Below are 23708 nucleotides of genomic sequence, written 5' to 3'. Positions count from 1 at the left end.
AGAGCTGGAGGTCGGGTTAATTTGGGAAGTGGGGGGATCGTTTCTGGAGGGTCTCAGTGGGGTGTTGGGAGCCTATCCCCCGCACCCTGCGTTCACGTCCCAGGACTTTAATTTGCAGGGGTCCACAGATGCTCCCGTCCCGCCCCGCCCCGCCCCGCCCCGCGCCGCGCCCCGCCCCCTAAACCCGCATACACAGCTCGCTACACTGCGCAGCTTCCACCCTTTACTGACCACGCTGGGGCATGTGCTGGGTGAGTCGGAGCGCCCAATCCGCGGGACCTACGTCATCAGCCCGCGCCCCACCCCTCAGCAGTGGATCTCGTAGGCGGAGGGGGGCTGCAGCGGGAGGCCCTGCGCGACTCCAGGCGCTTCAGCCGCTTCCGCCGGGCCCTCGGCGAAGAGCGGTTTGGAGCGGTCAATGACGAACATCTCGTGGCCCCGCTCGTCGCGGAGCTCCTCGAGCTGCGCGAAGGTGCAGGGCCCGTCGGAGTAGTCGTTGACGAAGAGCGCTCCCTCCCCGGGAGGCCCCGGCGCCTTCTTACGCCTGCGCCGCCGGCGGCAGATCATGGTCGCCAGTAACAGAGCCGTGAGCGCCAGGAGCGCGATGGCAGCCGCGATGGCCGTCTGTGTGGCCAGGCCCAGGGCACGGAAGGCCATGCTGCCCGCCTCAGGCAGGGGCTCGTGACTGACTGGGCCGCCGGCCGGGGGTGGCGCGGGCGCCAGATGCTGCTGCCGGGACACGTTGACCAAGAGCTGGAAGGGTACGCGGGCAGCGCCGCCGGCGTTGGAGGCCTCACACTCGTACTTTCCAGCGTGGGCTAGGGTGATGTTGGTGAGGAAGAGCATGCCGCTGCCGGTGTCGGAGGCCCCGAGACCTCCTGGGCCCCGCCACCCAACTTCTGGCTGGGCCTCGGCGCGCGGCGCGCCCTCGCGAGGCTGCGCCACCTTTCTCCAGGTCACCAGGGGCTGCGGGTAGCCTGAAGCCTGGCAGGCCACCCGCAGGTCTTCACCCAGGTTGGCTGTCACCTCCAGCGGCTCCACGTGCACAGACGGTGGGATGCAGATGAGGCTACTTCCAGATACTTCCAGGAGACTCTGAAGTGCCAGGCGCGGGGGCTCTGCACACAGGATCTTCTTGTCCCTGGAGCTGAGCAGTCGCTGGCCTCCTTCTTTGATCCAGGCTCCCAGCCAGTGCAGGGCACAGTCACAGCGCCATGGGTTCTCTGTGGGTAGAGCAGCATTAGGCATGTAGCTCACGGGTGGCTCTGGAACACAGCCTGTGCGGTTGGGGTTGTTGGCAAGAGCAGGAGCCCCTTTCTTACCTAACACTGTGGGGGACCCCTGCCACCTCTCTCTGACGGGGCTCCTTAGAGTGGGCAGCATTCACCCACCCCACACACACAACCCAAATTCCGTTCTGTGATGCATGTCCAATTCATTTCACCAGTCTCTGAGAAAGCTCCTGTTCCTGGCGTCTCTCCCTGCCACAAGTTTTGCTATTTGAGGGGAGCCTCTGTGTCCACATAGGCATCCCACCAGCACTAAGACCTTGCACATCCTGCCAGCTTTGTCGTCAGGCGCTGTCTGGAGGGAATGTCCCCAGTACTGGTCATGTTTCCGTTTTTTTCGTGCAGGCCCTCTCCTGGCTCAAAAATGTGGAGGCTGCTTAGCTCTGTCTGGCTTGTTCATGGCCTTGTAAATGTTCTGTCTCCCTTAGGCAACTATGACCCTACCCTTGTTCCTAGCAGCTTTCTATCATGGCTGTGGGTAGGTAGTGCTGCCCCGCCCCCTAGAGCTGCCACTGGAGCCCTCTCCAGCTGGCTGGCTTCCTACTGCCACCACTGTGGCCAAGGAAGCTACCTTTGCACGAGAGCCCCTTGCCCCCAGAAAGAGCTACCTGTGAGGCGCAAGACCTGCAGGCTGGCCAGTGGCTGCAGGGCCTCCCGGCTGATGGTGCCCAGCTGGTTCCTGCTGAGGTCCAGCAGCGCCAGTGAGGAGAGCCCAGCCAGGGCCTGGTCCTCCAGCAGCTCAATGCTGTTTTCCTGCAGGTGCAGCTCCTGCAGTCGCTGAAGCAGGGACAGATCATCAGAGAAAGGGGCCCTGGGGGACAGGTCCCCTTCTTACCAGACTAGCCTGGGCTGCCTTTTCTCCCCTTCACTACTCCAGCCCAGTAGGGCAGGTGGCAGTTTAGGAGGACCTCTACCCTTCTTGCACACTCCTCCCACCTCACCTGCAAGTGTAGGAAGGTGAAATCCAGCAGCTGTACCAGCTGGTTGCCAGCTAGGTAGAGCACGCGCAGTTGGGCCAGGCCTGTGAAAGCGCCGACGCGCAAGCCGCGCAGCCGGTTGCCAGTGAGCGCCAGTTCCAGCAGGCGCGACTGCGCACGGAAGGCGCCCGACTCTAGGGTGTGTAGGCTGTTGTTGTGCAGGTAGAGATGGCGCAGGGAGGCGAGGGGCGCCAGGATGCCCGGCTCCAGGCGCGCGATGCTATTGTCCTGCAGGAACAGCGTCTGTGTCGGAGGGAGAGACGGCGCTTACCCCACTGAAGGCGTCTTTCTTTTCCCTAGGGCTCCCCATTCACCCACGGGGAGGCTCACACACCCGTCCCTCCGTTTTGCTGGCACCCCTTGTCCGCAGCCCGGCAGCCCCACGCGGTGCCCACCTGCGTCCCGGGTGGGATTCCAGGCGGGACCACGCGCAGCCGCAGAGCACCGCACTCCACCGTGGCGCTGTAGCAGCGGCAGGCGGCGGGGCAGCCGGCAGCGCGAGGCGGGAGACCCGGCAGTGACAGCAGCGACAATAGCAGCAGTGCAGGCGCCCCTGGGGCCATCTCCCGCGGGACCGGCCGCAGGCCACGAACCTGCAGCCTTTTCAGCAGCCTCCCTACAGTCCGGCCCCGATGGGATGCAACTCCTGAAACACAGGTTGGCAGGCCTGTCCCTAACATTTGAGAGCCAGCGAAAAGCATGAATGGAGGCACACACCGTGTCTGCATTTTGAAGCTTGAAATCGGTTTAAGAAACTGGTAAAATAAAATTTCATTGCCTTCCTTTATAAAAAGCTTAAAAAAAAAAGTCAAAGATCTGGAGCATCAGGTTTCAATTTAGAATTTTTGTCTTCAGAGTCTTGCCACGTAGGCCACAGGAGAGAAGCCTATGCCACCCCAACACTTTTCTCTCCCCATCCCCCATCTGCCTGGGACTGAAGGGTTTCCTGCTCATGCATGTGGACACATGGACTGAAGTGCCCTCTACAACCCAACATCCAGTCACTCCTTGGATCTTGGGTGCAAGAGGCTGGTATGGGCTTGGGAACACGTGGGAGAAGTTCAGGGTCAGTCACCAAAGCATGGACTAGAAGGGAAAAAACAGGCTCTGAGCAGACACGTCCCCTGGTCTGCATGAACTCACTCTTGAGCACTGGCATGAGACCTCAAGAAACACAGCCCAGACCAGGGGTCCTTTGCGTAACCTCAGGACAGGGCCCAAGTCTCCCTGCTGCTAGTGTTTGTCCTTGTCCTCACCTAATTTTGACCCAGAATTTATTCTCGTCATTTTTATCCCTAGAACTCATGCTGTGGCCCCTACACTCAGATTTTCCTGCTGTGACAAGGACATGGGCACAACTGGTCTCGGGGGGCACCAGCCACAGGAAAATGGAGGCATACTTTGGTCCAGCCTCTGGCCCTGCCCTACTTGGTGTGGGAGTGAGTAGAACAGCTTAGCTATAATTAGAGCTTTTTCCAGGGAACTTGCCAGGGTATTGGATGAGACAAATAGGAAAGCCAGTTCAGCTGTGGGGTCTATGTTCTCCATGCTGACTCCTAGAAAGATGCATCCATCTTTGGGGGTAGGTGGGTCCTTGGGATGACTGGGCTGTGAAAGAAGGAACCTTGGGTCACCAACTGAGTTTCTAGGGTAGTTTGCCAAGTAGGTTCTGTGCTCAGTGACCTCCTGGACTTTGAAGGAGTGTGTAGTGTTTTGTTTTGGGGGTTATACACATGCAGCTGTGATCCTAGAAAGAGAAGACCTGAGTCTAGTTCAAGGCACGATGAGTCCAGTTGGATGGTGGGGCTGAGGTGTGCCATCAGCTAGCCTCCACTTCAAATGGTCTCTGCTCTGAACACCTGCCTGTTCACCAGGTCTCCTACTAGGAAGAGTGTGTCACGTGGAAAGTTACCAAGTGGCCTTGGTATTTATTTAAATCTTGCTCTAAATTTAACTCACATGGTTATTTAAAATTACTGAAAAGAAGCAGGCACAGTGAAAGTTTTAATGTAATTGCTTTGGTCTAGGCAGAGGCAAGTTCCAGATGTCTCAGAATGTGTGTGAACCCCAAGAAGTTGGGGGGCATTCTCAGCCCCTGGGACCCAGTTCCCTCAGCAAAGGGGCTGGCCTAGGGTGCCCACCCATCTTTCAGCGGCAGGGCCTCTCAGAGAAGATTCTTGGCCTCCTCTTAAGGACTTAAGAGGATTGCTGCTCACGTGGACACCCCCTAGATGTTGATACGTGTGGAAGAGCTGGCCTGGGCATGAGGACTCAAGTAGGAAGAGGTCAGAAATACTTTAACCCAGCGGAAACCCTCCTAATCTGACTGGGTAGGAGGTGGGGTGTAACATACTGGATTTGGCAACAGCTGTCAGTCTCCAGGGGGCCCATCTGTGCGAGGAGGGCTGAGTGAAGAGATAATGGAGGAAGCCCCGCTTCGCTCTTCCACGCAGTGCGAGGCCCGAACCTTGATCTCCCGAGGCGCCCCCTGCATCCCCTCCGGCGCGGTCTGTCCAGGGCAGGGCGTGGTCCCCGTCAGGTCGCACGCCCTTCTCGGTAGTCGCCAGAGAGAGCCGGGATGGGCCCTGATCCCGCCCCATGCCCGCTGACCTTGGGCCGGGCGCCCCCTCACCTGACGCTCCCGCGGCGCGGCTCCCCCGCCGAACCCCGGCCCACAGAGCAGCACCCGGCGGGCGAGGGACGGGCGCCGCTCGGGCTCGCGCACTGGAGCCCCCGCGCCTCCCGCCCGGCCGTCCCGATCCGCCGTCGCGAGCGCCCGGCAGACCAGAGGACGAAAACGCCCCAGGCCGGGGGTGTGTGGAGGGAGTAGGGCCCCCGAGACCCCGCCCCTGCCGGCGTCGGGACACGGTCCGCGGCGCCACCTCGGACAGCGCCGGCGGGGCGGGGCCGCGGCGCACCTTCGCCGCGCACGCGCACTCGGCCAGCGCGCTCTCCGGGTGGCGCGTGCGCAGCGAGGCGGCCCGGGGCGCCGCGGGTGCCAGCGGCTGCTGGCCCGCGGCTCAGGGCGGCGGGGCAGCAAGCAGGAGCGGGGCCAGGTCCATGGTGAGTGCGAAACGGCGGCCCTGCCAGCGCACGTGCGAAGGCAGCTCGGGCGCGCCTGGCGCGTACTCGAAGCAAGCGCTGAGCTCGAAGGCCAGAGCCGATCGCACCAGGCCCACGCCGCCCGCGCGCTCCGGCGCTGGGTGGTAGAGACGCCCATTCGTGGCCAGCGGCAGCAGGCGCGCAGGCTCGAAGGGCACAGCCAGGGCCTCGCCGCCGCCGCAGTAGGAGAGGCGCTGGAGCGCGGGGCCCGCGGCCAGCAGGTGCGTGAAGACCACGGGCCGGTCTTCGCAGCGTAGGAAGTTGCGTTCCCTGCCGCAGAGCGAGAGGAAGGGGAAGGAGGCCTCGTAGCGCCCGCTGCGGTTGGGTGTCAGGCGGGAGAAAAACATGACCAGGAACTGCGGGTCTGTGGGGAGGAGGGGGAAAGGGCGTGACTGCTCAGCACGCCAGACCCCGAGTCCCCCGGACCCTATTGCCCCAGGCAGGCGGCTCGCCCTGGGTCACACCAAGGGCTTGCGCTGGCTGTCGGACAGCCGCCTAGTCCTCACTTTAGTTAGCGGGCTTTTAGGCACAGTACAGCCAGCCTCCTAATGCGGGCAGGACGGCTGGCAGGTTGGGCAACGCGAACCCTTAAGAGCCTTTCCCGAAGGAAGAGGGAAGGTGGGGGTGGAAGGAGTATCGGTACCTTTGAAGCAAGTGGTAAAGTTCTTCATTCTGGAGTCGTCCAGGAAAAGCTGCAGAGAAGCAGACCGTGAACCTTGAGTAGCAGCCCGAGAGAGCTGTCACAGGGCGAGAAGGCGCTGGTGGGCCTAAGCCCGGGCTAATGTCAGCTTTCTTTGCTCGTCTGTGCACACCATGTGCAGGGAGGCGCGTGGAAGATAAACCTGGGAGCCCTGCCGACCTCCCCACATCTATCCCTCGCCCCCCGCCTTACTTCCTCAAGCACAGATTCTCTCAGCTGGCAGGCCCTTCCCGCGCCTCTTCCCCCCTCCCTTCTAGTTGCTAATGAGATGTGCCACTTCCTCCGCAGAGCTGAGTTGTTTCCTTGTGTGTATGGTGGATGCCACCGCCAGGGCTTCCAAATCAGGCGCGGCGGCGTGGGACGCAGGACCGGGGGATGCAAAGCCCGCAGGGCGCAGCCACGAGTGGGACGTTGTCCGCTGGGGGCCTAACCCTTTGGGGCCATAGCCGCGCGTCCCAGTGTTTCCAGCGCGACCCGGGAGGCCGGGTTGTCTTACTGTAAAGACCCCGCCCCCGCCCACCTGGCCCTGATGATCCACATAGTAAAAGTACTCGCGCGTCCGAGGCTCTGGGCTCTGGCCCTGCGTGTAGGAGACGCCCCCGCCCCCAGCGTAGGTCCGGGCTCCCGGGGACCGGGCCAAGATTAGAGCCCAGGGCCGCAGCACCCCGCTCATCGCCCACATCCTCCTCCAGCGCCGGAAACGGCCGGAGGTCATGCGGAGCAGGTGCTGTGGGAACACCGGTCCCCCGGCGGTCATGGCCTGGTGCTTTGGGTTCCGTCGGCGGCCACGGAGCTCGGCCCACGCCCACCCCTACCCCCTTCCTCTCTCCTCCCAACCCCAGGCGTTCCCGACACTCTCCCTTCTCTGTGGCACGCCGCCCAGCGTTCCGGCTGGGGAAAAGGGTGGTGGGCGGGATCGCCCGACGTTGGGCTTCTAGTGTGAGACGCAGGTGCGGTCGGTTTCGGGAACAGGGACATCGGCTGGGCCTGGACTTCGCTGGGCATGCAGGCCCTGTCCCTCCGCCCGCAGAGACTGGCTGTCCTCACGTGAGCCAGGTACGTGCAGTGTACCCCCACCCTCAGGAAGCCGGCCCGGCTAGGCAGCCTGCATGTGAGGGTGGCTGCTAAGACAGGTGGTGAATAAACGCCGCCCAGAAAGCCTGTGCCAGCTTGGGCCGTAAGATGGGTCAGAACCCCGCCTGTGGTCCCCACCCCACCCTCAGGCAATCAAGCAGAGCTTACGGACTCAAGTGGAGTATCTCAGGTGCCTCGCCCCATCCCCAGGAGGTAACTTCCTCTCCTCCCCGAACCCCTCCCTGCTCCCCCTATTCTCCCTTGACCTTACGTCCACCCCGGTGCCCACACCGGCAACCGACTGGCTGCTGATAGCTGCCTCTGCCACTGGAAGAAATGGGAGGCGACAGACTCGCAAGTGTCCACACGTACTTTATTCACACCAAGTGTTTTCATCTCTCGAGTCCATGCGTCAGAGCGAGTCTTTGGCCGGGCTGGCGGTACCCAAGCCTCGAGACCACCGGACCGAGGACCTTCTCCCAGGGGGACACCGGGCCTCGGCAGGGCTGGGCTTTTTTGTTTTTAATAATAAATAAAAACTCAACTCTAAAAAATATATATATATATAAACTGGGGGTAAATTAGGTTTTACAACGATTGGAACTCAAAATTCCAAAATGGAAAATGTAGAGTCTAGGTACCTCCGCCTCCCTATCCTCACCCTGCCGGCACGCGCTCTGGCCTCGAGGAAGGACAGTCTCTGGTTCCCCTCTGGTCCCCCGCTCTGGGCTCCTGCCCTCTCATCTGCTGCAGGTCTTGGACAGGGGTAGGGCAGGATTCGCTTTTTGGTCAAAGCCAAGAAGGTGGAGAAGAAAATGAAGGAATGATAGCAACTTGTCTGCAGAGGATGGGGGAGGACGACTCAGAAATAAATAGCATTTGGGTTAAGATTATGTCATTAGCAAATTTAGTTCTTGTATCTTTCGCTCTATTTATATCTCTATACACAGGCGGGTTGGGATGCGGGATAGATTCTGAATTTATAGTTACACGAAGAAAAAATATTCTCGCCCCTCCCCCACCCTGCCCCAAGAATGCCTGCCCAACCCTGCCCCCCACCCCGGAGGACTTTGGCTTGGAGGCTCCTTCCCACCCAGAGAGCCTACTGGGCCCTGGACCGGCCGGACTCTGCTCTGGTGGTGGACAGCCCAGAGCCCTGGAGACCCAAAATTCCTGTGCAGTCACCACGCTGAAGCCACAGGAGGCGGGGGGTAGGGTAGAGGGGAGGGAGAAATTGGGGAGGGTGAAAGTCGCAGACCAGGAGACCCCCAGGTCAGAGAGAGGGCAGAGGAAGGGAGGGGTAGCCGGGATGGGCCCGGGCCAGGACCAGGTTGAGCGCAGCACCCCAGCGAGACAGCTTGCCCCAGGGAGGGCGGCTTGTGCTCTGGGGCCGGCCGGGAGGGGCAGTGTCACTTGGCTCCAGGAAACAGAAGGCACTTTCTCGCGGCCGACCGGCGGCTGGCGATGGGCGGGGCCGCGCCTAACGAACCAGCCAGAGGCCGGGGGCGGGGCGGAGGCGCCCTTCCCTCCGCCCCTCAGCCCCGGCTGCGCCTTCAGGCCGAGGGCCCAGGTAGGGGCGATGGGGGTTCCAGGGCTGGGGCGGGCATGGGCGGAGCCGGCATGCTACCTCCGCGTCTGGGGCATCCCCTCCCCCCTCCCCGCGTGACCCCTGCCCAGGCGCGCCCGGGCAGGCTCTGTCCCCACCCTCGGTCCCTCGGTGCCCGCGCGCTATAGCACGCCCTCCATGAAGCTGGTGTCCAGGTGCTGGATGAGCACGCGCAGGAAGGACATCTCCTTGCGAGTGTTCTCAAAGATGACCCGTGGGTCATCTGAGCGGCAGCGCAGGCAGTTGGGCGCCATCACCATGGCCAGGTTGCTGACGTCCATCTTGGTGATGGCCACATTGGCAGGCTGCACGAACACCTGCGGGGGAGCGGCGGGTGGGCACGAGCCGGGCACAGGGGGCGGGGCGTGGAGGGGGCGGGGCGCCACCGCCTACCTGGAGGAAGCGGATGAGGTAGCACAGCACCAGGCGGTTGATGCGGGGCAGCGCGTGCACCACGGCCACGGCGGCCTCCGGGCTCTCGTAGTGCGCGATGCACTGCTCGTAGAACTCGTGCGGGATCAGGGGCTCCTCCAGCTCCCGGTACCACAGCTTCAGCAGCGACGCTGGGAACGCAGTGCGGGGTGTTCGGCCGTGCGGGGCCGTCGGGGACCAGCAGCAGCAAGGGGTGAACGGGGCCGTGGGGGCAGTGTGTGTGTGTTGGCGCCGAGGGGGCAGGACCAGACTGGAGGTGTCCACACAGAGGTGTGGGCCGCCTGACTGGAAGCCAGTGGGCTCCTAGCCCTGACTGCCAGGACTGACCCCGAGCGTGGGGACACTGTCCTGAAGGACATGCAAATGTTCTAGAGAGGACTTATCAAGAGAGCTGTGCAGCCACTGTGAGCCACGGAGACTGACCAACGGCAGCGGATCTCTGCGCTGGAAATGGATCAGAGGGCTGCCCCTTCTCCATGGGAAGGGCTGAACCATTCCAGCTGCTCCTGCTGCTGAGGGGGCTGGGGGCTCACCTGGGACGTGGGGGTCCTCCAGGCCTGTAGGCACCTTCCACTGGTCCACTTGTAGCTTCAGGGCATTCACTTCATCGATGTCCCCAGGTACTCTGCCAAGCACATGGCAGGTCTCAGGGAGGAGGAGCTGGGCTTGCTCCAGGTCAGGGCTTCATGACCCCTCTCTGCCTGAATGACCTTCCTACCGGAGGGGAGGTGTGGCTGGGGTCCCCTGCCCCAGGCCCTCATCCTGCTGCTGACTACCCCCATGCAGATCCTTTTCTCGGAATGATCCCTGAGGCCCAAACCCACAAGCTTGTTTCCCCACCTGTCCTGGGCAGGTGAGTCATGACGGCAGGTGACTGGCCATGTGCCACCCCCTTGGGGCAGGTATCATCTCCACTCACAGGTGAGGACCCTTTGCTTAGAGTTGCTGCATTTTTCCAGACCCTGCTGTTGTCCAAGTGCCCTCTGGGGCCCTGGTGGCCATTTCTGCAGGATTACTGTCCCAGACCAGCTCCCCTGCCTGGGTTCGGGCATGATGTAGTTCAGGGGGAACAGTCCTGTGCCCAGCCTCTCCATTTGCTCCAAGGTGCCTCTCTCCATCATGCTGGCCTCTCGGAAGTGCTCCTCTGAGGCAGGGACCCAGTGCCCAGTGGCCCTGACTGCCCAAGACTGGTGGAGATACCCAAGGCTCCCACACCCAGGGCCCAGGTTGCAGGGCACCTGAAGATGCCTTCCGTCTGGTCACCGTTGAGTGCGAGCACTTCCTCTGACAGCCGGGTCTGCACCCAGGGCAGCTGCCGATCAGGGTAGCGCTCCTTCTGCATGCTCATGACCTCCTGCAGCGCGCTGCCAAACATGGACGGGCTGAAGACCGCGTTCTTGGCATGTCGGATCTCCTCCACGTTGGGCTTCTTCAGCCCCTGCAAAGGCAGCCCAGCGCTCTGTGCCAGTGTGGCCAAGCACCCAGCCCTCCGTCCCCTGACACCCCAGCAAGGCCTACCCCGGTTCACCTGCCTCTCCTGTGAGCCCCAGGCCTCTGCCTAGCCAGAGCCAGGGTACCCCAACTTCCTGGCCCTCAAGTCAACATGGTGGCTTCCTTCTGGGCCACCTACAGCACCAGAAGCTCCAAGTGGTGCCCTATGCCTTGTGAGCCATTCATTTCACCACCTGCCCCCTTCCCAAGTCTGCAGCCCCACCTCCCACTGGACTCTGTCTGGGCCTCATGAGCACAGGGTGCCCACCCACCTCTGCCCGGCGGTGCAGGGAGTTCATACCTTCTTGGCCCCGGTCAGGGCTGCCTTCTGCAGCTTGTGGTAACAGTACTTGGCATATGTGCTTATTGCCACCCCTAGAAAAGAATGGTACACTTGGCTTGGTGTGGACATGTAAGAGCAGGGGCTGCAGGCCAACCAGTGACTAAAAGAGTAAGCAGCAAGAGGGGCGAGGAAAGGTGGCTCTTGCAAGAACGTGGGCACCCAGGGCCTTACTCTCCTGGGCTGTGCTTTGAAGTAAACCTATGTGGAAGGGAAGGAGGCACCACCCTCCCCTCCGGAGGAGCCAGACTGCAGAAGGAAGCCCTCTGCCAACCCACCCAACCCTCCCCCTAGCAAGTAAGGGCAGTCTGGGGGTGCGGTGTTTCCCCAGAGAAGTGGCAGGCCAGATAGGGCAGGGCCTGGGGAGCCCCCGAGAAGGGGGATTTCTGTGTGCAGCAGGCCTGCAGGCACTCGGCACCCACTGCCCAGGGCCACAGGATGGAGCTCTGGGTTGGCTGGACTGCAGGCCTTCTTGTAGCCCTGATTCCAGCAGGAGGCCCTGGGCAGCCCAGGCAGAGGCCTTAGCCCGCAGGATCCCATGCCCATGTGGCTGAAGGCTGCCTGGGCGGGAGTCAGGGAGAGGGAGGCGCAGGGCCTGGCCCATGTAGGAGGGGGATAGTGTGGAGTGGATGCCTCAAGTCCTAAACCTGGGTTTCACTGGGAGGGTAATGCTGGGGAAGAACCACTCAGGACTCTGCCTGAGGGCTAAAGGTGATGGGAGGACGGGTCTTTTTTCTCAAGGAGGGAGGCTTTCTAACACCCCATCCCTGGCAGCAGAGAAGCCCTTGCCTAGCTGGTGGTCAAGGAGGGCGGCAGAGCAAGGCCTCAAGCACCTTGGCCAGGGGTCTTTCCAGATTTGAGGGGAGAGGGGCTAGGAAGAGACCTAGTCCAGGGACGGTCTGAAATGTGGGCACATCCTTCCTGGCCTAGGCAGGCAAGGGAAGGAGCAACAGGACAGTGGAGCCACCTGGGCCGGGCTGTCCCGGGCCACGAACAGAGGGGCTGGACCATGTGCCTCCAGGCTCAGGTCAGGCCCCTTCCCTGTAAGACTCTGCCTCTGCTGAGTGCCACCTGCCTAGGGGGCTCCGGACCCAAACCTCAAATCCAAACACAGAGTCTTTTTCAAAGGAAGCAGTTTCTTGAGATGTCGGAGGACATGGGGCTCCTTGAACCTCAGTGTGAAGAACACAAACATGTCTCATCCATGAAAACCTTTTCATTTCTAGTTATCACAGAACAGCTGCCATAACTGGTGACGGTGGTCTATTTTAGAGGAACCAAAATGAAAAATGTTTCTTCTAGATGTTTAAACCCTGAAGAATCTGTTTCAGGTCCCTGGGGACTCACAGACCCCTGGCAGAGATCCTAGCTGCTGCCTCCCATTAGTCCACTTGGGACACAGCGCTGGGGAACCTCCTACCCATGGCCCATGTGGCCCACGTGGGCAAACTCTGGGCTCAGGGAGAGGAGATAGTGCTTAAGCAAAAGGAACCTGGGCTGCACCCTGAGCACTGGGAGCACTTGGCAGCAGGCAGCAGCGCTCCCTTCCCCGTCCTGGGTGCAAGCCCCCCCACTCCCTTGGGCGACTGCTTCTGTCCCTGGGCTTGGGGCCCATGGGCAGACTTGCCCTGACCTTCTGCCATAGGGTCTCATGGGGCTTCCTGCACCTCTCACATGGTGGTGGTGGTGCAGCCTTTTCCAGCCTGATTCCCTATCCATAGGACGGGGACGGGTGCCCATTAAGGGCCGACCTCAGAATCTGGCACAGTGAGGACTTAGCTCAGAGCCACCACTGCTGGAGTCCCAGGGCACATCCTCCTGGGCCAGGACTATGGGGTGTTTGCTGAGTGCCCAGCATCCAGCCCAGGGAACCCTCTGGCAGTGTGGGGGACCCTGCTCTGAGCCCAGGGAACCCTCTGGCGGTGTAAGGGACCCTGCCCTGAGCCCAGGGAACCCTCTGGCGGTGTGGGGGACCCTGCTCTGAGCCCCGCATCCAGTGTCCAGGCCAGGGAACCCTCTGGAAGCATGGGGGACTCTGCTCTGAGCCCCGCATCCAGAGGCTGACAAAGCAGTTCTCCCAGGGCCTTGCTGCTGTGCCAGAGCCCAGGCCATGAACCTCAAAGACCACTAAGTATGGTCAGAACCTGCTGCCTCTTGGCACATGCTCTGCGGGGTCCCAAGGGTCTGGCTCCCTTCTCCGACCCACTCAGGGCTCCGATCACCCCCGCCCCCGCTCATGGCTGCATTGCTCTTGCGGACTGGCTCAGGCAGGAACTCAGAACCCCTCCTGCTCCTACCCCCGATGACAGTGGCCCAAGGGTGCCCTGGGATCCCAGAGGGCAGCTGCCCCCTTTCTCCTGGCATGGGCAGCAGACAGCCAGGCACTTCCCAGAGGAAGAAGAGTGAGGCAAGTGTGGGTAACTGGGTGTAGGTGGGCTGGAAGCTGGTCCCAGGATCTTGGTGCCAAGAGGGGCAGTTCACGGCACAGCAATGGACCACTGGCTCTCCTGGTGGGGGAGGCACAGCCTTGGGCTAACAGGGCTTCCCTGGAGCTTGGGCAGGGGTGGGGTTCCTGAGCCAGGGCCCGGGAGAACGGCAGGGATGGGAATGCTGGGGGAGGGAGGCTGGGGAACCCTTGAGTGTGCTGGGGGCCCTGCCAGGGAACTGAGGCCCGGCTTGGCCCCCAGGGCACTCCCGCACCAGGGGATGCCTCCAGCAGGCCCTCCGCACTGCGCGCCCAGCATGCACACCGGAGAGTGTACTGAGCACCGCGGAGGCCGGGACAGGGCGGCGCGGCCTCTCCCAGGAAGCCCTGTCGACAAGCAGGCTTTAGCCGCCTCCGGAGGAGGCCTGGCAGTTAGTGACCCCCGCGCCCCAGCCCAGAAGTGGTTAGAGAGAGGGGGCCAGGCGGCCGAGCCGGAGAGCAGAGCTGTGCAGCGCAGCACCCGGGGCTGCGGGAGAGGCCCTACCATCCGGCTCCTCAACATAAGGCTTGGGTTTCTTTCTCAACTTGGACTTCTTCTTAGTGTTCCTTTCCAGGAGCGCTTTCATGTGCTGGGTCACTGGGGAGCAAACAGAGGGTGAGGCCACAGAACACAGAGGAACACGAGCCCGCACGGCCCCACGCGGGGCTGACCCCGGGTGGCTGGGGTGACGGCCCAGCCTGCGGGGCTCCTCGAGGGGTGGAGGCGAGTGTCCTGCTCACACTCCTGGGACAGGGGTGGGTGTGAGGCCTGTCCTGGCCATGTGGCTGGGGAGGCGCCAGCAAGATGCCCGCGGGCAGTGGGGAGGGACTGTGGTCAGTTTCTGACCCTCTGGCCGACAGGACGGAAGGGGTGGGGAGAACCCTGAGGAGGCCCCAGGCCAGCCGTGGGGTTCCTGCATGGCTGAGGGGGCACTGAGCAGGAGGTGGGGCCGGGCTCCCCTCTCTGGCCGGTCAGGGCGCCTCCCACTTGGCACCGCTGACACAGCCCCTCCTCCCCGGTCCCACGCTCCGGAAGGAAGTTGGGGTACACAGTCCACACTGAGGTGGGAGCTCCCTCCTGTCACAGTGGACCCCCTTACCTACATAAATTATTTGTAATTCCCCTGGATGGGGAAGCCGTTATTTACCTAATTACACTTTGGGTTATAATCCAGTATGCTTTATTCTGCTGTTCAGTGCTCCAGCTTTGGCCCCGGGAGCTATGTTCTGTAACACAGCCCTGTGTCAACCCTCATCCCTTCCAGCACTTCCTCCCCCCAATGGACATCAGTGTGAGCAAACTCCCGGAGATGGTGAAGGGCAGGGAAGCCTGGCGTGCGTGCTGCAGCCCACGGGGTCACAAAGAGTCGGACACGACTTAGCAACCTAACAACAATATGTACATTCCCAACCCCAGCCTTAGAATCAGTTGCTTCTCTGAAGAGCTCTGGTTCCTTCTCATGGAAAATGCTAGAGACCAAGAGCTGTCGGTCAGGTGTGCTCAGTTCTATGGGGTGGCACTGCCCTTGCTGACAGGGCTTGGGCAGATAAACAGGTAGCTAGGTGGGAGAGGCTGCCTTCTCTTCCCAGTTCAGAGTTTTTGTCAGGAATGGAATGCTGGATTTTGTCAAGTGTTTTTTTCTCCACTAATTGATACGCTCATATGATTTTTTTTTATTCTGCTAATATGACGAATCACACTGATTTTTAGAATGTTAAACCAACTTTTCCTTTCTTAGATAAATCCCACTTACTCAAGATGCGTTATTGTTTTACTATATTATTGAATTCAATTAGCTAAAAATACTGTTAAGTTTTTGTACTATGTTCATGAGGGATACTATCCGTGCTTTTTTTTTTTTTCAAATTTTTGGTAATGTTACTAATTTTGATACAGAGAGAACTGGGAGACAGTCCCTCCACTTCTGTTTTCTGAGTTGGTAAAGAACTGCTGCACAAGCAAGCATTTGATAATTCTCTAGTGAGGCCATTTGGGCCTGGAATTTTCTTTGTGGGAGAGTTTTAAAGTCCTAATTTAATTTCTTTAGTAGATATATGATTTTTATGGTTATCTATTTCTTACTAAGTGATCTTTGGTAGTCTGTGTTCTTAGAGGAATTTGTCCATTTCCTCTAAATTGTCAAATATACTGACATAAAAGTTGTTCACAGTATTTTCTTATTATCCTTTCAACATCTGTTGAATCTGTAGTGATATCATCTCTCATTCTTGATACTGGTAATTTGTGTCTTTTCGTCCTGGTTAGTCCATATGGAGGTTTGTTAATTTTGTTGACCTTCTCAAGGAATCAGGTTTTTGTTTCACTGATTTTCCACATTGTTTTTTCTGTTTTCTCTTTCATTGATTTCTACTCTAATCATCATTTCTTCTCCTTACTTTTGGCATAATCTCCTCTCTCTCTTTTCTGAAGTTTCTCAATGTAGGAGCTACGTGATTTGAGATATTTCCTAGTACAGACATTAGGTGCTGTAAGTTTCCCTCTAAGAACTGCTTTAGCTCCATCACACTAATTTTAACATGTTTTGTTTCTATTTTCTTTCAGTTCAAAATACTTTCTGCATTCTCTTTTCATTTTTATTTGACTCATGAATTGTTCAATATCATGTTTAGTTTCCAAATACTCAAGGATTTTCCAGATATCTCTGTGCTGCTGATTGTCAGTTTAATTCCATTGTGGTTAGAGGACACACTTTCTTTGACTCATATTCTTTAACTTTTATTGAGACTTGCTTCATGGCTCAGCATATGGATTATTTTTAGTATTATTTTCATCCAACAAGAAGCCATAATTTTGTACTGTTTCTATCATTAATAAATTTCAAACCCAGCGGCAGTTACTCTTTTGAAACACCAAAAAAAGGTCCTCTTTTCAGATGGTTACATTGTTAATTCCATAATAGCATTTACAATATCATTACTGTTGTTCTTCAGGGCTCGGACTACATTTGCTCTGGACACATGTGCTTGTGACATGACGAATTCTATGTCCTTAACTTCCACACCTGTTTCATCAACCTCCTCCTTTTCACTCTCCTCTTGTACAGTTGGAGTCTGTGTGTTTTCTTGGATGTTTGAGACAGCTTCACCTTTAACTTTGAATTTCTCAGCAGCTGCTAACTGTGCTTGCTGAGATAAATCCTCAATCCTGGCTTCCCCCAAAACAACGTAGTTATCTAAAGCTGGGCTCTTGTACACATCTGGTTTTGTGATGACAAAAAGGATATTCTTAGATTTCTGGACAGTGACTCTAGTAGCCCCTGTAACCTGTCGATGACCCAGTTTGGACACAGCCTTCCGTGCCTTCTTTTCACTCCGGCTGTTTTGCTTTACTGACTGGCTCTTCATCGATTTCAGGCGCTGCCGCCAGCTGAGCTTGCTGTGTGGTTGCCTGTGTAGAATCCTGCTCCTCAAGCTCTGGGACTGAGTCATCACTATCAGATTCTGTTCCAGACCCTGTCTCAGCCTGCCGCTGTGGCAACTCCTGCTCTGCAGCAGGGACGGCTTCTGGCGCTTCACCCGGCAGTTTGTGCGGGGAACGCGGAACCAAGATGGCGGCAGAAAGAGAGCGAGCGAGCGAGCTGGATTACTTTTAAAAAGGGGCTGAGATGTGAGTCCAGATACTCTAGGCCTCTCTGGTGGTTCAGAGAGAACCTCTCCTGCAATGCAGGAGACCTGGGTTCGACCCCTGGGTTGGGAAGATCCCCTGGAGAAGGCAATGGCCACGCATTCTAGTATTCTTGCCTGGAGAATCCCAGGGACAGAGGAGCCGGGCGGGCTTCTGTCCATGGGGTCCCAGAGTCGGACACGACTGATCAAATAACACACCTGCTCTGGGGTCCAGAGTCTTTAACTTTGTCTGCGTGGTTGTAGGTGCTTTGTTTCTTAAACAGACCTTCAACTAGTCCCTCTGTTTTCCTTCCATGGTCACTCCCCCTTTCATACCACTGCTGGAGGATGCTTGCCCCTACTGCTGAACTTTTCAGGGTTTACCAACTGCTTCAACTTTTCAGCTTCCCAACCACCGGCTTGGGATCCACGTTTCTTGGTCTGCCAAGTGAGTTTCCAGCCACTTGTCCATTTGCTTTTCAGCTTCCAAAACATGATTGTTTTTCCTCTTCCCTTGCCTTTGTCCTGGTGGGTTTTAGTATTTTTTTATGAATATATATATATATATATAAATAAATATACACATACCATAAAACTTGCCATTCTAACAATTTCAATTGTACAGTTCAGGTTATTAACCACATTCGTGTCACTGTGTCATCACCACCACCCACCTCCAGTACTTCTTCCCCAAGTGGAAACTACAACTCAAACAACCCTCCATTTCTACTTCCCTATAACCCACGGCACCCCCGTTCTGTCTCTCTGAATTTGACTGCTCCAGGGACATGTGGCGCTAGTGGTAAAGAATCCGCCTGAAATGCAGGAGAGGCAGATTCGGTCTCTGGGTTGGGAACAGCCCCTGGAGTAGAAAATGGCAACCCACTCCAGGATTCTTGCCTGGAAAATTCCAAGGACAGAGGAGCCTGGTGAGCTACAGTCCACAGGGTCGCAAAGAGTCAGACACGACTGAGCGACTGAACACATGCAGGGAAGGACCTCATGGGTAGATTCACATAATATTTGTCTTTTGGGGTCTGGCTTATTTCACTCAGCCTGTTTTCAAGGTTCATCTATACTGTAACCTGTGCCAGAATTTCCTTCCCTATTTAAGCTGAGGAAGGCTTTCTTATCTCTCCTTGCTATTCTTTGGAACTCTGCATTCAAATGGGTATATCTTTCCTTTTCTCCTTTGCTTTTCGCTTCTCTTCTTTTCACAGCTATTTGTAAGGCCTCCTCAGACAGCCATTTTGCTTTTTTGCATTTCTTTTCCTTGGGGATGGTGTTGATCACAGCCTCCTGTACAATGTCACGAACCTCCGTCCATAGTTCATCACAGACAAGAAAGCCTTCTTCAGTGATCAGTGCAAAGAAATAGAGGGAAATAATAGAATGGGAAAAACTAGAGATCTCTGCAAAAAAAGTAGAGATACCAAGGGAACATTTCATGCAAAGATGGGCTCAATAAAGGACAGAAATGGTATGGACCTAACAGAAGCAGAAGATATTAAGAAGAGGTGGCAAGGCTCAGAGCTTGGAGTGTTAAGTCCTCTGGGCCCGCTGGCATAATAAACCTGAGCTCTCCAGCTCTCTGGAAAAAAAAAAAAGAAGAGGTGGCAAGAATACAGAAGAACCGTACAAAAAAAGATCTTCACAACCCTGATAATCACAATGGTGTGATCACTCACCTAGAGCCAGACATCCTGGCATGTGAAGTCAAGTGGGCCTTAGGAAGCATCACTACAAACAAAGCTAGTGGAGGTGATGGAATTCCAGTTGAACTATTTCAAATCCTAAAAGATGATGCTGTGAAAGTGCTGCACACAATATGCCAGCAAATTTGGAAAAATCAGCAGTGGCCACGGGACTGGAAAAGGTCAGTTTTCATTCCAATTCCAAAGAAAGGCAATGCCAAAGAATGCTCAAACTACCACACAATTGTACTCATCTCACACACTAGCAAGGTAATGCTCAAAATTCTCCAGGCCAGGCTTCAGCAATACGTGAACCGGGAACTTCCAGATGTTCAAGCTGGTTTTTAGAAAAGGCAGAGGAACCAGAGATCAAATTGCCAACATCCGCTGGATCATCGAAAAAGCAAGAGAGTTCCAGAAAAACACCTGCTTCTGCTTTATTGACTATGCCAAAGCCTTTGACTATGTGGATCACAATAAACTGTGGAAAATTCTTCAAGAGATGGGAATACCAGACCACCTGACCTGCCTCCTGAGAAACCTGTATGCAGGTCAGGAAGCAAGAGAACTGGACATGGAACAACAGACTAGTTCCAAATAGGAAAAGGAGTACGTCAAGGCTGTATATTGTCACCCTGCTTATTTAGCTTACATGCAGAGTACATTATGAGAAACGCTGGGCTGGAGGAAGCACAAGCTGGAATCAAGACTGCCGGGAGAAATATCAATAACCTCAGATATGCAGATGACACCACCCTTATGGCAGAAAGTGAAGAGGAACTATAAAGCCTCTTGATGAAAATGAAAGAGGAGAGTGAAAAAGTTGGCTTAAAGCTCAACATTCAGAAAAGATCATGGCATCTGGTCCCATCACTTCATGGCAAATAGATGGGGAAACAGTGGAAACAGTGGCTGACTTTATTTTTCTGGGTTCCAAAATCACTGCAGATGGTGCTTGCAGCCATGAAATTAAAAGACACTTACTGCTTGGAAGGAAAGTTATGATCAACCTAGACAGCATATTAAAAGCAGAGACATTACTTTGCCAACAAAGGTCCGTCTAGTCAAGGCTATGGTTTTTCCAGTGGTCATGTATGGATGTGAGAGTTGGACCGTGAAGAAAGCTGAGTGCCGAAGAATTGATGCTTTTGAACTGTGGTGTTGGAGAAGACTCTTGAGAGTCCCTTGGACTGCAAGGAGATCCAACCAGTCCATCCTAAAGGAGATCAGTCCTGGGTGTTCACTGGAAGGACTGATGCTGAAGCTGAAACTCCAATACGCTGGCTATCTGATATGAAGAGCTGACTCATTTGAAAAGACCCTGATGCTGGGAAAGATTGAAGGCAGGAGGAGAAGGGGATGACAGAGGATGAGATGGCTGGATGGCATCACTGACTCAATGGACATGAGTTTGGGTAAACTCTGGGAGTTGGTGATGGACAGGGAGGCCTGGCGTGCTGCAGTTCATGTGGTCACAGAGTCGGACACAACTGAGCGACTGAACTGAACTGAACTGATTTAGGCTGAATAATACTCCACCATATGTACAGATGACATTCTATTTTATCTGTTCATCCATCAATGGATACCTGGCTGCTTTCTACCTCTTGGCTGTTGTGAACATGGTGGTATGAACACAGGTGTGCAAATACCTATTCACGTCTCTGCTTTCAATTATTTGGGGTATATACTCACAAGTGGAATTGTGGGGTCCTATGCTAATTCTATTTTTAATCTTTTGAGGAACTGCCATTCTATTTTCCATAGTGACTGCAGTATTTCACGTTTCCTTGTGAGGTTTCTTTTTTTGTCTTTAAAAGATTCCTTCACTGTTTTTACCATGAACTCAAGGTGGGATGCAAGTAAATGCATGTGTTCAGCCTGCCATCTTTACCCGGAGGATAAATACCTGCTGCAGGCATGAGGCGCTTGCACTGAGCATCCCTCAGGGTACTCCTGCAGGAGCTGCAGTCAGTGTGCTGTCGCCAAACCCCTGGGACGCCTGTGCTGACAGCATGCTCAGGGGGGTCCAGGGCACACAAGCTGTGAGTCACCTGGGGGTGGTTGGCACAAAGGTGTGACCACGTCAGACGAAGTTAAGCCAAGGGGAGGGAGCTCACATGAACCTGGGTTCACTGCGGGATACCTTGGTCCCTCGAGGTCGTGACCACACAGCAGATGTCACACACATGCTGGCAGATGAACCTCAGCTTCTGAGGCCAAGGCAGGGTGCGGCTGGGGTGAGTCCCCGCGTGTGGGAGCCAGCTCAGCTCTGCCCTCACCACTGCTCCTGGGACAGACTGCATGTCCTTCCAGGCACAGGCTCGTCCCCCTGGGCTGAGGGGGCCTGTCTTCCTGACCAGCAGCCAGCACCCACATTCTCTCGAGGATGCTCTTCTGGGCTGGTGACGAGCAGCAGCTGCTCACCCAGGAGTGGGTCTCATAGCTGGAGACAGGGCTCTGACGGGAGGGCAACCCTGTGCTACTGATGTAAGACCAGACCCCACAGCCCAGACACAGGACCCAGCTGACAGAACCACACAGACCCAGTGTGGTCTGCGGACAGAGACCACCGGGGCTGGGAAGCCATGGCTGCTAGGCTGAGCCTCGATTCCACCCGGCTCCCATAGCACAGACATCAGGACAGAGGCTCAGTGACCTCAGAGCCAGCGGCAGTGTCCTATTGGACACGAGTGCCCCGGCGAGAGAGGGGCCGGCCTGCAGTCTCTGGCCTCCATCCACCGCTCACTCACCTGTCACTCAGCAGCACTGCTGGAGCCCCGCGGGCTGTGTGCTAAGCAGTGGGCACACACTTCCAAACCTCCAGCTCACAGCAGGGACATTTCAAGGCCTTTTTGGAAGAGGCTGAGGTGAACCATGAAGCTACTGAGGGCCCATCTGCTCCTGGGAAGGTCTGAGAGGACAGAGACAGACCCAGGCTGCCTGCCTCACCCCGGGAGCAACCTGGGGAGACCTGTCTGTGGTGTTCAGGGATCCTGCCTCCAAAGGCGCACACCTGAGTGAAAATGTCAAGGCTTCTGAGATCTGCTTCCGAACAGCTGGCATGCTGGACGGTCCCTGTGCTTCACGCGCCTCCCAGGACCCACACTGCCTGCAGCCCTCCCCACTGTGTGCATGTGCCTCGGCACCCACACCTCGTCAGGGGCAAGGCCCCAGCCAGACCAGGACAGGTGACATACTCCCAAGCCACCTACAGCACGGAGGACACTCAGGAGCACAGGGTGGCTGACAGCCACTGCACGGGGCCGCTGGCCCAGGCCCAGGACATGCACCACCCGGCTGGCAGGACTGTGGCCCAGCGTCCTCCCCACGCGGGTCAAGTCAGGGCCACACAGACCAGACACATGGCCTCCAGACGCAGCTTGGACTCAGCCCCAGGCAGCCGTCGGCAGGTCACTGTCTGTGACAGTCCCAGCCTCTGACCCCTGACGCAGCTCGGGGCCATCTCAGCTCACAGCACCACAACAGCCTGCTGGTCACCTCAGACCTGGTGCTGGGCTGAGTGCCCGGCTCCTTGCTGCTCTCAGAAGCCCTCCTGAAATGGCCTCAAGGGACAGCGTGAGCCTGGCCAGGGTGGATGCAGTAAGTGCCTTCATCAGGCAGGGCAACTGGGATGGGGCCTCAGAGGGAGCGGACGCTGGTTGGTGGGGATGCAGGTGCGACACGCAGCCACACTTGTCAGCCAGCGGCCGGGATGGCGGCACGCCTGCCGCAGCTCTCCTCAGAGCCTCCGTGCCGAGAGGGGCTCCCTGAGGACCCTGCATCCCCGCGGAGGCCAAGGGTGTGCCCTCAAGAGGCGGTGCCTCTGTGCACCTGCTGCCTGTGGGCCCAGCACTGAGCCCAGGCAGGGGCCCCGCCACAGCCGCCCCGAGCAGAAGGCAGAGCCAGTGCCCGCCTGGGCCGTCCTCACCTTTGGTGTCGTTGACAGGGTCCATGTGCCGGTAGATGTAGCCCTCCAGGTAGGAGTGGAACTTGGGCGTGGGTGGGAAGAAGGCCAGGCAGATGGCCATGAGCTCCCAGCCGCGGGCCAGGCTCTCGAGGCGAAAGTTCTCGGTGGTCTGCCGGCACAGCTGGATATAGAGCTCGTCCCGCAGGCCCTGCACGCTCCAGCCTTTGGTGGCGATCTCCAGGGCCACATGCAGCGGGTCTGCCTTGGCACGCCGGTCGCCCATGTACATCTGGATCAACTTGAAGACCTCACAGGCCTCTTTCTTCACATGGCGGTCGCTGGTCACAATCATGGGCTTCTTGATGGACTCGCTGCTCCAGGCCAGCATGTTGGCGATGGACACCTTCCGCCGGAAGAGGCCCTGTGTGTGGGTGTTGAAGTGCTTGGAGGCCCAGTTCTCAATGTCTGTCTCCGAGGATGGCTTGCGGAGCGTGAAGGTGGGGAACACGCAGCTGGCGCTGGGCATCACACTCCGGGCCTGCCGGCTGCTCTCGAACTGGGCACAGGTGCCAAGGTCCTCAGACTGGGGGACAGAGGGGCCCACATGAGCCAGCCAGTGGAGAGGTGTGGCCCCCGCCCCACACGGGCCCCAACACTGCTGGAGGAGAGAGGCCTGGGACTCAGCTCTGCCCGCCTCACCCCGTGTCTGTCCACCTCACCCTTGTCCACCCTCCTCACCCCCATCTGCCTGCCTCAGTCCATCTCCGCTTTCCTCACCCGTCTGCCTGCCTCAGTCCATGTCTGCCTTCCTCACCCGTCTGCCCTCCTCGCCCTTGTCTGCAAGCCTCAGTCCGTGTCTGCCCACCTCACCCCATCTGCCCACCTCTCCCGCCTGCCTGCCTCAGTCCATGTCCGCCCTCCTCACCCATCCGCCCACCTCACCCCTGTCCACCTGCCTCATCCGTCTGCCCACCTCATCCCTGTCTGCTCGCCCCAGTCCAT

At 57.5% G+C, this 23708-nt stretch overlaps 3 protein-coding genes and 1 pseudogene across 5 annotated transcripts in view; all 4 read right to left on the bottom strand.

Annotated features, from left to right (window-relative positions):
- Window positions 1-209: 209 nt before the first annotated feature.
- LRRC24 (leucine rich repeat containing 24) lies at window positions 210-5003 on the bottom strand. Its single transcript, XM_061122908.1, has 5 exons — window positions 4899-5003; window positions 2662-2912; window positions 2231-2509; window positions 1898-2066; window positions 210-1223 (listed from the first exon to the last, which is right to left on the bottom strand). Exons 2-5 carry the CDS (start codon window positions 2827-2829, stop codon window positions 307-309), a joined length of 1533 nt encoding a protein of 510 aa, XP_060978891.1. The 5' UTR covers window positions 2830-2912; window positions 4899-5003; the 3' UTR covers window positions 210-306.
- Window positions 5004-5255: 252 nt separating this feature from the next.
- C21H8orf82 (chromosome 21 C8orf82 homolog) lies at window positions 5256-6840 on the bottom strand. The gene is made up of 3 exons (XM_061122909.1): window positions 6589-6840; window positions 6012-6060; window positions 5256-5732 (listed from the first exon to the last, which is right to left on the bottom strand). The coding sequence occupies exons 1-3, from the start codon at window positions 6823-6825 to the stop codon at window positions 5287-5289; spliced, it is 732 nt and encodes a 243-aa protein (XP_060978892.1). The 5' UTR covers window positions 6826-6840; the 3' UTR covers window positions 5256-5286.
- Window positions 6841-7497: 657 nt separating this feature from the next.
- Window positions 7498-23708, bottom strand: part of ARHGAP39 (Rho GTPase activating protein 39) — a 55591-nt gene continuing 39380 nt past the window's right edge. For 2 of the 3 annotated variants that reach the window (XM_061122906.1, XM_061122904.1), the window contains exons 6-12: window positions 22728-23289; window positions 13981-14073; window positions 10973-11046; window positions 10419-10618; window positions 9714-9805; window positions 9142-9311; window positions 7498-9065 (exon numbers count right to left, since the gene is read on the bottom strand). In XM_061122906.1, coding sequence (XP_060978889.1) covers window positions 8871-9065; window positions 9142-9311; window positions 9714-9805; window positions 10419-10618; window positions 10973-11046; window positions 13981-14073; window positions 22728-23289 — 1386 coding nt within the window. In that variant the 3' untranslated portion in view covers window positions 7498-8870. The remainder of the gene's footprint in view (window positions 9066-9141; window positions 9312-9713; window positions 9806-10418; window positions 10619-10972; window positions 11047-13980; window positions 14074-22727; window positions 23290-23708) is intronic. The other variant, XM_061122907.1, reaches the window with a different exon arrangement.
- On the bottom strand, window positions 14091-22262 carry LOC133042385 (nascent polypeptide-associated complex subunit alpha-like; annotated as a pseudogene).

This window comes from Dama dama, chromosome 21 (genome assembly GCF_033118175.1).
Source record: "Dama dama isolate Ldn47 chromosome 21, ASM3311817v1, whole genome shotgun sequence".
In the NCBI taxonomy this organism is placed as follows: Eukaryota; Metazoa; Chordata; class Mammalia; order Artiodactyla; family Cervidae; genus Dama; species Dama dama.
This window is presented reverse-complemented; position numbering and strand designations above follow the sequence as displayed.

What these genes read in the sequence shown, in the direction of transcription:
- LRRC24 (XM_061122908.1), bottom strand. Translation starts at nt 2,829, where the DNA reads ATGGCCCCAGGGGCGCCTGCACTGCTGCTATTGTCGCTGCTGTCACTG. An exon ending in GAATCCCACCCGGGACGCAG is followed by an intron (nt 2,510 to 2,661) that starts GTGGGCACCGCG and finishes CCTCCGACACAG; the next exon opens with ACGCTGTTCCTGCAGGACAA. An exon ending in GCAGGTCTTGCGCCTCACAG is followed by an intron (nt 1,224 to 1,897) that starts GTAGCTCTTTCT and finishes CTCTACCCACAG; the next exon opens with AGAACCCATGGCGCTGTGAC.
- C21H8orf82 (XM_061122909.1), bottom strand. Translation starts at nt 6,825, where the DNA reads ATGACCGCCGGGGGACCGGTGTTCCCACAGCACCTGCTCCGCATGACC. An exon ending in ATGTGGATCATCAGGGCCAG is followed by an intron (nt 6,061 to 6,588) that starts GTGGGCGGGGGC and finishes GCTTCTCTGCAG; the next exon opens with CTTTTCCTGGACGACTCCAG. An exon ending in CTTTACCACTTGCTTCAAAG is followed by an intron (nt 5,733 to 6,011) that starts GTACCGATACTC and finishes TCCTCCCCACAG; the next exon opens with ACCCGCAGTTCCTGGTCATG.